At 44.6% G+C, this 10,780-nt stretch overlaps 1 protein-coding gene across 8 annotated transcripts in view; it reads right to left on the bottom strand.

Moving 5' to 3' along the window:
• Positions 1-10,780, bottom strand: part of SLC67A1 (solute carrier family 67 member 1) — a 165,841-nt gene that overhangs the window by 114,929 nt on the left and 40,132 nt on the right. For 7 of the 8 annotated variants that reach the window (XM_075065106.1, XM_075065108.1, XM_075065104.1 and 4 more), the window contains 3 exons: positions 8,596-8,693; positions 6,198-6,343; positions 912-1,044 (listed from right to left, as the gene is read on the bottom strand). In XM_075065106.1, coding sequence (XP_074921207.1) covers positions 912-1,044; positions 6,198-6,343; positions 8,596-8,693 — 377 coding nt within the window. The remainder of the gene's footprint in view (positions 1-911; positions 1,045-6,197; positions 6,344-8,595; positions 8,694-10,780) is intronic. The other variant, XM_032770292.2, reaches the window with a different exon arrangement.

Raw genomic sequence — 10,780 nt, 5'->3', positions numbered from 1 at the left:
TCCGATATAATAATATCGATTTTAGCATTACTCCTCTCGTTTTGTAGGAGTACAGAAATTGATTTAAAGAGCCCTTTAAATCGATATAAAGAGCAGTGTAGTGTGGACGGGTGCAGCGTTAAATCGATTTAACGCTGTTAAAATCGGTTTAACAGCATAGTGTAGACCAGGCCTGAGCTTCACCCTGCTGGAGATTTAAAGCTATAACAAAACTGTTTTTAAATAGCACTTAATATACTGGTAAAGTTCCTCCACAACTCACACAGCCCTCAATGCTTAGGGAGTTTCGGGGACAAGCCTAGAGCTGGACTTGGATTGCCTGTAGCTTTTTAATAACTGCTGCTTGTAAAGCAACTGAGACATGGATATTAGCCCAGCTTGCAGAAATGGGGATTTACAAGAAAGCTTTTTTAAAACAAGCTATAGTGACACACAGTGGCACAGATGACAAAGTGATTGATCCTTGGCCCTTAATAATATACCTTTGTGCCTTCAGGGCTGCACAAAGGGGCTGAGTATTTCCCCAGCACGGGGTTATCCTGGAGTGGTGTAGAGCTGCCAACCCTTCCTGACCCTTGGTTCAGGGACCATTGAGGCCGTTGGGCATGGAAGGCATTCCAGGGAGGGGAGGCAGCAGATTTGGAGTGCACTGCCTTCCGCTGATCCCTGTGAAATGGCCCATACCATTATAGCCAGTGCAAGTTAGAGCAGCCACAGGATTTCTCTAACTTGTGCCAGGGGCTGATTTAGCCCCAGGATCAGTCAGCAGCAGCTGAAAATTGCACCCAAAGAATACGGAAAAAGTTATATGTTTTTACATTATCAAATGAGGGGAGAACAAAATACCCCTCAGCAGCTGAATCAATTGTTATAACTGCAAGACAGAAGTAAAAAACACCTCAACCACTCACCCAAATTTTGTGCTGAGTGTCCCACCCAGGGATGATCCAATGATTACTCCTATTCCAAAGCAAAGTCCAAGCTTCCCTAATGCATCTGCACGCTCAGCAGGAGTAGTCAGATCTGTAATGACCATCTGAGCACCTACACAGATATTTGAAGAAACTTGATAAGAAACATTGAACTAAAAGAAATGTACTCTGGTGTCTGAATGATAAAGCTATTCCTTGAGGTGACCATGCACATATGCAAATGACAGAGCTCTTCCAGAGGTCAGGCCTTGTAACACTGAACCAGATCATCATGGAACTGACCCCAGGCCTTCTTCATCTAAAAGCACAAATTTCTACTATTTGCGCTAAAGGTCTGAGGGCCAGATCGACAAAGAAACTTAGGCTATGTCTACAGCTGACTTGGGCTCATAGGCGGCTTAATTGTAGTGTAAAAGTTCTGGCTCAGAGCCCAGGCTTTGGGACCTTCCCACAACCCAGGGTCCTAGAGCCCAGAATCCAGCCTGAACCCAGACATCTACCCTGCAATTAAATAGCCCCGCAGCCCGAGTCCGCTGGCATGGGCCAGCTGTGGGTTTTTAACTGCAGTGTAAACATACCCTTAAGCTCTTAAAACCCTTTGTGGGGTCACCCCAGTAGTCAGGAGAAGGAGAAGACTCAGAACCTCTTATATGGACCAACTGCTAATGGGATGAAGACCTCGATTAGTTTAAACCAGCTGTGTGTAATCCACATTAACACAGTGTGGCTCCGTTATCCCCACTAGCGATACTCCATCAGCAAGACAGATTTACACCAGCTGAGCATCTGGCCAGATGGTTTTTACTGGATGCAAACAGATGGAGCAAAACAGAATGGAATGGTGCGAATGAAAGCCATTGTAATGCAGCTTGCCAGGTCTGAGGTGCTCACTAACGCTGACATGCAATGTGCTAGGCTGTGTGTGACTGCATGTTGCTAAAAAATTATTCTGGGACAGTTCTTACTTGAGTGAATGCAGCTGAGAAATTTGAAATAGCTGCACTGCAGTGAAGGACATGTGCAGTTTATTTTATGGATACAGTTTATTCCATTGGAATGAATTCTGATCTGCTAAACAGACACAGCTTCTAACTCTGTAATAAAATCAGGGCATGGAAAAACCCACTCACTCACTGAAAGTTGCAATGAGTGGGGCCAGGGAGCTTTTGACCTCCTGCTTGAGTAGAGGCGGAAGAAAGGAACAGAGCTGCTCGAGTGCTGTTGTTCCTTCAACAGGAAGACTGGGAGGGAGCAGAGATGCTCAGGCATTTAGTTCTTTTTCTGAGAGGGTGTAGGCTGGAGGAGCTATGCTTTTAACAGAATTAGTGGTAGGCAGGAAGCAAAATAGCCTGTGAGCCGCTGCTCCTTAAAAATTATGGGGGTGGGGGGAGAATCTAAAAGAATAGGGCCCAGCTGGATGAAAATGCTGGGAAGCTGAGAGCTTTTTGCACATTCAGGAAAGCAGTGGAAATGGCGGCTGCACAAGGAAAGGTGCCCTGTAAAGGCGTTCATTGATGGGGGTGAATTGGTTTATTGGGGGGAATGAAGATCCATGGCTTTGAGGAGCATAGTAAAGTAGCTTAGTGCTCAAGCAAGTGGATCTCACTGAAACTTTTCAAGCCCAAGTAAAAACTATAAACTACGCTTTGCACTTCTATAGCACCTTTCATATGAGGGCCTCAGAACACTTCACAGACGTGAACAAATTAAGCTTCACAACACCCTGGTGTGGTGTGGTGAGACCAGGAGGTCAGCATTGTCATCTGCCATTTACAAACAGAAAAACTGAAGCACAGAGAGACTAAGCTGAGATGCTGTGTATATGAAAGATGATCATTTGTATCATTGTTGTTACCACTGTTATATAATTGCAAGAAATCTTGCACAAACTATGGGGTTAAGGAAAAAGTTATGATTTGCTAAGTACGATTATCCTGTTTATAGGCATGTATCATCTTTGTATCTAAAGACTACTGGCTAAGTAGTTGTATCTCCAACATGTGTGTTGTTCCTAGGTGACACCCTCCAAATAGATTTGCATCAAGACTAGACACCTATGTGTTGATGGCCCATTAAAGACACTCAGCTCACAAGGGCCATTGAAGAAAGTCATCCCGCCCAGTAAGCCTTTCCAGTGGATTCCTCAGAAAGAATACGGGCAATGGCTGCCCCTGTGAGTCAGCAAAGCATGTAAGGACATGTGACCTTGGACTCCATCTTGGGCCAGTAACTTTCTGTGAACCTGAGCTGTGGGCTGTGTTTGGGACAGTAAATTTCCATGCACATGGCAAAAGATATAAAAGACCTCTAAGAGACTTCCATATTGCCTCTTTCCTGATCTAAGGGTACGTCTACACTACAGGATCATTCTGATTTTACATAAACCGGTTTTGTAAAACAGATTGTATAAAGTCGAGTGCACGTCGCCCCACAAAGCACAATAATATGGTGGTGTGCGTCCATGTACTGAGGCTAGCATCGATTTCTGGAGCGTTGCACTGTGGGTAGCTATCCTGTAGCTATCCCATAGTTCCCGCAGTTGCCCCCGCCCATTGGAATTCTGAGGGTTGAGGTCCAATGCATGTGGTGCAAACGTTGTCCGCGGTGATTTCTGGGGTTGGATGTTGTACTTATTCCCTTCCTCTGTGAAAGCAACGGCGACATCATTTCGCGCCCTTTTTCCTGCGGATTGCCCTGGCAGATGCCATAGGATGGGCAACCGTGGAGCACCGTTTGCTTTTTGTCACTGTCAGTATGGTGTACTGGATTGCGCTGACAGGGAGGTTACTGCAGCGCACCGCAGCAGCATTCATTTGCCTTGCAAGGTAATAGAGCTTGTTACAGTCATCCATTGTACGTCTGCTGTGACCATTGTAAATGCGATGAGATGACGGTTATCAGTTGTCTGTACCATCTGCTGCATGTTCATGGTGTCCTAGTTGAGGTCAGCCGGGGGCGCAAAGACAAAAAATGGGATGACCCCTGGGTATTCTTCCTTTATGTTGTTCTACAATATAGAGTCAGTCCTGCCCTAGAATCTGGGGCAAGTTACTAGGAACCAGTGTATCAGACAACCAGAGGCACAGCTGCTTCTGTGTCAGATCCACAGAAATGTGAGGCTGATGCCATTTCTAGGGGTTGCCACTGTCAACAACCCCACCCATTGCTTCCCCTTCTCCAACCTTCTGGCTAGCCGTTGCAGGGTCCCCCCATTGTGTGTGAATTTTAATAAAATGCGCAGATAAGAAACCAGTGACTTTTTAGTGGAGATAAAAATGAGGGGGAGCAGCCTCAAGGCTGCTATGTAGTGACAGGCAGTACAGATCTTCTCTTAGACAATGGAAAGGTGGGGGGCTGATGAGTTCAGGCCCAGTTGTATTTCTTTGTTCTTGTTTTTTTTTTTACTATGTGAGGACATTATCAGCCATTCTGTACCATCTGCGGGATTACGGGATCTTTCCATTTTGTACCCAGGCGCCCCGGTTCGACCTCACCCCTCAACCTGAGGCCAGCCAGGAGCCACTCACGGTGATTGACGAGGACAGCTACCAGTACTACTGCACTGTACGTCTGTCACGGGGGAAGGAGGGGAAGAGGATGCTGCGTTTCGTGCCCCAGCCCAGTGGTCTCCGCAACATGCCGAGAACATTCGGTGACCTGAAAAAAGAGGTTTTTTCACTTTTCTTTCACGGTGGGGGAGGGGAGTAATTGAGAGCATATACTGAAACACCCCAGAAGCATGTTTGACCCTACAGCATTGGAGCTCAGCCAAGAATGCAAAGTGCTTTTTCGTAGACTCGGGGACTGTGGGATAGCTGGAGCTTCAGTACCTCCTCTTCTTCTCCCTGGAACGTCCATTTGATTTCTTTGCTTTCCGTTACGCTTGTTAATTGCACTGTGCTGTGGTACTCTGGTATCATTACTTGGAGATTTTTTCAAATTGCTGTTGGCATTCGTCATTCGGTACTGGGTAGCTCTGATTAGAATAGATGTTGTCTCCCCATACAGCGATCAGAATCCAGTATTTCCCGTCGGTCCATGCTGGAGCCTTTGTTGGAAGATTGTGGACTGCATCGACACTCGTTGCTTGGAATCGACCTCCATGCTGGGCAAACAGGAAATGAAATTCAAAAGTTCGCGGGGCTTTTCCGGTCTACCTGGCCAGTGCATCCGAGTTTGGATTGCTTTCCAGAGCGGTCACAGTGGTGCACTGTGGGATAGCTCCTGGAGGCCAATACCGTCGATTTGCGGCCACACTAACCCTAATCCGATATGGTAATACCGATTTCAGTGCTACCCCTCTTGTTGGGGAGGAGTACAGAAACCGGTTTAAAGAGCCCTTTATATCAATATAAAGGGCCTCATTGTGTGGACAGGTGCAGCATTAAATCGGTTTAACACTGCTAAAATCAGTATAAACGCGTAGTGTAGACCAGGTCTAATTCTCCAGACTGTGGATTTACAATTAAAAGGAGCATCTTGAACTATGGTCTGAGGGACCTTCCAATCTTTTGGACGTTACCTGAGAGACTTTACAAACCATTCCATCACTGCTACAAACCTGATATAAGGACTTTGCAATCATTTGTATGTATGTGATCTATTAACCATTTATAACCCTCTTCTTTTATGAATGAATCTTTAGTTAGTTTACCGACAATGTGATATTTGAGTAAGATCTGAGATTCAGAATGACCTGGGGATACGTGTCTGATTCTTTGGGATGCGTAAGAACCTCACATACGGTGAAATTGGTTTTCGATAACCTCTCACTATATTAGGCTGGGTTGTCTGGATGAGAGCCATGGGCTGGAAAGGGAACTGTGTGTGTCTTCTGGTTAACCAGTGTGGTACTGCAGAAGCTCTTTTGTTACTGGCTTGGTGAATTCAATTATAGAATAAACCACCACTTGTGGGGTGGGGATTGTCTGCCCTATTTCTTGCAGTCTGCCCTGAGTGTGGCATTCTGAGTGTGGTCTATCCCAGGCACCCGATCACATAAGTGACTTGCTCTAGCTCACACAGCAAATCAGTGGCAAAGCTGGGAATAGAATTTAGTTGTCCTGCATCTCAACCACCTCCTCTAACCATTAAACATGGCACCTCATGTCCTTAAAACCCAACTACTTAGAGACTGATTCTGCAACACTTATTAGTCTTACCGACTTTAACCTCTTCGTGTGAGGAAGAATTGCAGGGTCAGGCCCTATAAATGGATTGGAAAATACTGACCCCAATATTTGGGTCATCTTCTCATGACATTACCTGGTAGCCCATGCATAAACACGGATGGAATTCTGGACAGGAAGAGAAGTGGGATGCTGGTGGAGATGGATAGTAGCAGAAAGAAGGCAGATCCAGAGAGATATGAAAGAGTTAACGCAGCTCGTGTGCCACACTGGTCAGCAAACCTAGCATATAAATTATGCAACATTTTAGAAATGGAACTGTTTTAGCAATTGTAAATACAACACATCCAGGCTGGCAATGCTATGCTGACATCCATCCCACCTCGCAACATTGAGCAGATTTTTCACTTTTGAAAACCTGGCTCCAATTGTGGGTGCTGCGCACTTGAAAATGTGGTCCTGTGCGAAGTCTGAAGCCTTGTCTGGACTGGGATTTAGCATTGTGGTGTTAAACCCTTCCAGCTAACATAGTACCTAATGCATTCTAAAATTCTGTGCTAGCATTTTCAAATATGTTGGTTAAAATGTTTTAAATCTCACCACACACCTTTAAATCCTGGTCTAGACAAATCCCATGAGTGCTGTAGAAACAGTTATTGGTGACTAGACATAAGTCACCACAAGCTAGGCACTGCTAGGCTGTTTAAAGTGTTCTATTAATATTCATTTTGTTTGGGTTTTCTACTATGGTTATCAACAATTGTGATGTGGCATAAAAATTAGTTATGTTAAACTAAGAAAGCAGAGAATAGAGTATGGCTTGGCCTAAAAAAAAAAAAAAAGACATCAATTTCACTAAGGGATGATTTTAAACTGATTTACATTAAACCAGTGCAATTTGGGTGTGTTCACAATCCCTCAGTAAATTTGGGCTTTTGCTGTTTGTAATCCCAGGAGACCAGTTCATGAGATGATCTGGAGTTTTTTTAAAGAAAAAAATTTAGCAGCTTCAGTGCTTGCAACTTCAAATTAGTTTAAGCAAAGTCATCCAGTTACAAGGAAGATTGGCTCATTATTATACTCTGAGGTCTGCAAAAATGTGGTTAGTGGATTTCTTCTGAATCTCTATTTCCTCATTTTTGCATTTTAACTAACATATGGCATTCCCCTTTATAAATATCTACTTCGACATTAGGATGAACAGTTCTCATGGTACCACCCTGGGGAAAGTTTCAATCTCAGATTTGCATAGCAAATTCTGCTTTCAGCCCAGCTACTTTGATTTACACCAGTTATAGGAATCTAATTAGGATCAGATCCTTATTAGACTCTTATATTCTGTTCCCGTCATCCCTGCATGCATATCCCATTGCCATCAGTAGGTATTCCGCCCACAGAGAAAGAACAGAGCTTCAGAAGTAAGACCCACTTCTCACAGATCCAGATCAAAATTATTTTCCTCCAGCTTGGTACATTTATAGAAAAAAAAATCACTTGAATTATGCCACTTACACCACCTCAGATTTGTAGAAACGAAGGAATTCATTTCTGGGCTGTCTTGGTAGGGAAATTGACTATTAATAAATAATTATTTCTATCCTGTTAGCCCTACTGTGCTAAGCAAAAAATAGTCCCTGTCTTGGAGAGCTAGCACAGCAAACAGATGGACCAAAAAGCAGCCTTCTCAAGGTCACTGAACAGACCAGTGGCAGAGACAGGAATGTAACCCAAGTCTCTTGCATCCCAGTCCAGTGCCCTACCCACTGGACTACTCTGCCTCTCCTTTTGTGCATCTCTGAACAGGGATAATTGATTATCTGCTATCTCCATCTCTATTAGGTTTTTCAGGGCCATCTCCTCTTCTATTTGGAGCAGGAGTATGTATTCTATATCAGCAATTTCCTGCAACTGCTCAGAGGCAGAAACACAGGCAGATGCTCAAGTCTTTCCCCCGCCTTCCTGTTGCTAGGCCTGTTTGAACTGTTAATATAGAGTCCTTCTGATTCTGATCACACTGACACCAGTGCAAATCGGGAGCAACTGCACTGACGTCATTTGCTGTGACATAGTGCAATGCCTGTGTAAATAAGATTCAAATCAGGCACAGAAATTCTATGATTTCCACTAGAACTATTTCCTAATAGTACTAGGTAATAACAAAAAAGCAAAAGAAAAAAAGCCAAGTTACACTCATCTTCTGGGTTTCCCAGTCCTGCTCATGTTCATAAAGTTACTCCTTTGCTTGATTTGCAGGACTAAGGCATTAGATTGCAAGCTCTGCAGGACCTAAATATTTTGGCTAAGCACACTGTCTGGATCCAAATAATCAAATTTAGAGAAATAACTAATATAAAAGCCATTTATTTGTTACATTATTTTTAATTAATATTTCTCTGTAGCCTGTTTAGTAAATCCAGATGGCTTCTTAAAATATTTCCCAAGATTCAGAACTAGGAATAAAGTAGATTTATTAAAAAAATAAATAACTCATCTTCCTTGGGAATGGAAGGGTCACAAGAATGGTTCTTATTTACCTTCCAAAAATAGGACCTCCCAGAAGCTGTAGAACACCAAAAGTTGTCTGGAGGTAGCCAAATCCAACTGAATCCAATCCCAGGCTCTTCGCCAAGTACTAAATAAAGTGGAGAAAAAGTGAAGTATGTTACATTTCTGAATGTTAAAGAGCTTAATAAGTACAGGACTACTATAGTAATAAGTGATCATGTACTTCCATGCAAAATAAAGCAACAGTGCTTGCCCATAGATACAATATAACATGAGGAATATAAAGGTTATTTGATAAAAATCAAAAGTCTTTGGCCCGGATCATCAGCCAGAGCTCTACTGAAGTCACCAATTTACATCAGCTGTGGACCTAGCTCTCTATTTTTACACAATTGCATGCAGTGTTGTTGTAGCTGTGTCGGTCCCAGGATATTAGAGAGATAAGGTGGGCGACGGGATATCTTTATTGGACCAATTTCTGTTGGGGAGAGAAAGAGAAGCTTTCGAACTACACAGAGCTCTTCAGGTCTGGGAAAGGTACTCAGGGCATGGCTACACTTGCAAGTTAGAGCACATTAAAGCAGCCCCAGGCACCCTAACTCCCGACCCGTCCACACTGGCGAGGCACTTAGAGCATCTGGACTCTGCAGCTGGAGCACTCCAGGTAATCCATCTCCACGAGAAGCATAATGCTTGCTGCACCTCGGCTGAACCGCCCCAGCATCAGTGTGAACGAAGTGTTGCATTACTGTGCTTTGATCAGCCTCTGGAAATATCCCATAATCCCCTTAAGTCAAGCGGCCACTCTTGTCATTGTTTTGGAATTGGCTGTAGGAATGCAGATATCCCCTTTCAAAGCTCTGTTTCTGACAGCCAGCATGCTTATCTACTCTGGGACAAAGCAAGCTATTGGTGTGGAATATTGCTTGCTGTGAAAGTGAGAGAGAGAGGCGGGGGGGAGGAGAGTCTGAACTTACACGACAGCATGCTGACACACTCAGCACCCCAAAAACTCACTCTCTCTCTCCCCCCACATACACGCAACACACTCTCTGTCACACTCCACCCCACCCCCCGCATTTGAAAAGCATGTTGCAGTCACTTGAACACTGGGATAGCTACCACAATGCACTGCTCTTTGTGGCGTTGCAAGAGCTGCTAATGTGGCTACACCACCAATCCAACAGTGGCTGCACTGTGGCATGGTCTCTTAGTGCTTGTCTGTGGGCAACTGATGTAATCACGCTGGACTCTGAGACTAAGGCCACGTCTACACTACGGGATAAAATCGAATTTGCTAAAATCGGTTTTATAAAACTGATATTATAAATTCGATTTCATGCGGCCACACTAGGCACAGTAATTCAGCGTTGTGCGTCCATGCTCCGAGGCTAACGTCGATTTCTGAAGCGTTGCATTGTGGGTAGCTCTACGGTAGCTATCCCATAGTTCCCGCAGTCTCCCCCGCCCCTTGGAATTCTGGGTTGAATCATTATTGTCGCAGCAGGTTCTGGGTAAATGTCATCAGTCATTCCTTCCTCCGGGAAAAAACATCAGCTGACAATCCTTTCGCGCCGTTTTCCCTGGATTGCCCTGGCAGATGCCATAGCACGGGCAACCATGGAGCCCGTTTCAGCTTTTTTTTTTTTTCTGGCACCGTATGTGTACTGGATGCCGCGGAGAGAGAGGCGATACTCCAGCGCTACACAGCAGCATTCACTTGCTTTTGCAATGATAGCAGAGATGGTTACCGGTCGTTCTGTACTGTCTACTGCTGGAGAAACTGGCAATGAGATGACGGTTATCTCTCCCTCTCTGTACTGTCCACTGCTATCATGAGTGCCCCGGCTGAAAATTTTTGAAAGCAAAATTGGGATTGACTCACTTGGGACTGAGTCAATCCCTCCCTTATGGTTTCTAAAAATAGAGTAGTCCTGCCTAGAATAGGGGCAAGTCAGGCACAGCTGCTCTCTGTGTGTATTCACGGGGGGGCTGAGAACAACCGCAGTATGCCTAGAATAAGCAAGTGTATTACAGAACCAGTTTATCAGAGCACAGCTGCTCCGTGTCAGTATTCACGGGGGGTGCCCCTGCAACAACCGCACCCGTTGCTTCCCTCCTCCCCAACCTTTCCTGGGCTACCGTGGCAGTGTCCCCCCCCCCCCATTTGTGTCTGAAGTTATAAGGATGCAGGTAATAAGAAACAGAGACTTG

This window comes from Chelonoidis abingdonii, chromosome 4 (genome assembly GCF_003597395.2).
Source record: "Chelonoidis abingdonii isolate Lonesome George chromosome 4, CheloAbing_2.0, whole genome shotgun sequence".
In the NCBI taxonomy this organism is placed as follows: Eukaryota; Metazoa; Chordata; order Testudines; family Testudinidae; genus Chelonoidis; species Chelonoidis abingdonii.
This window is presented reverse-complemented; position numbering and strand designations above follow the sequence as displayed.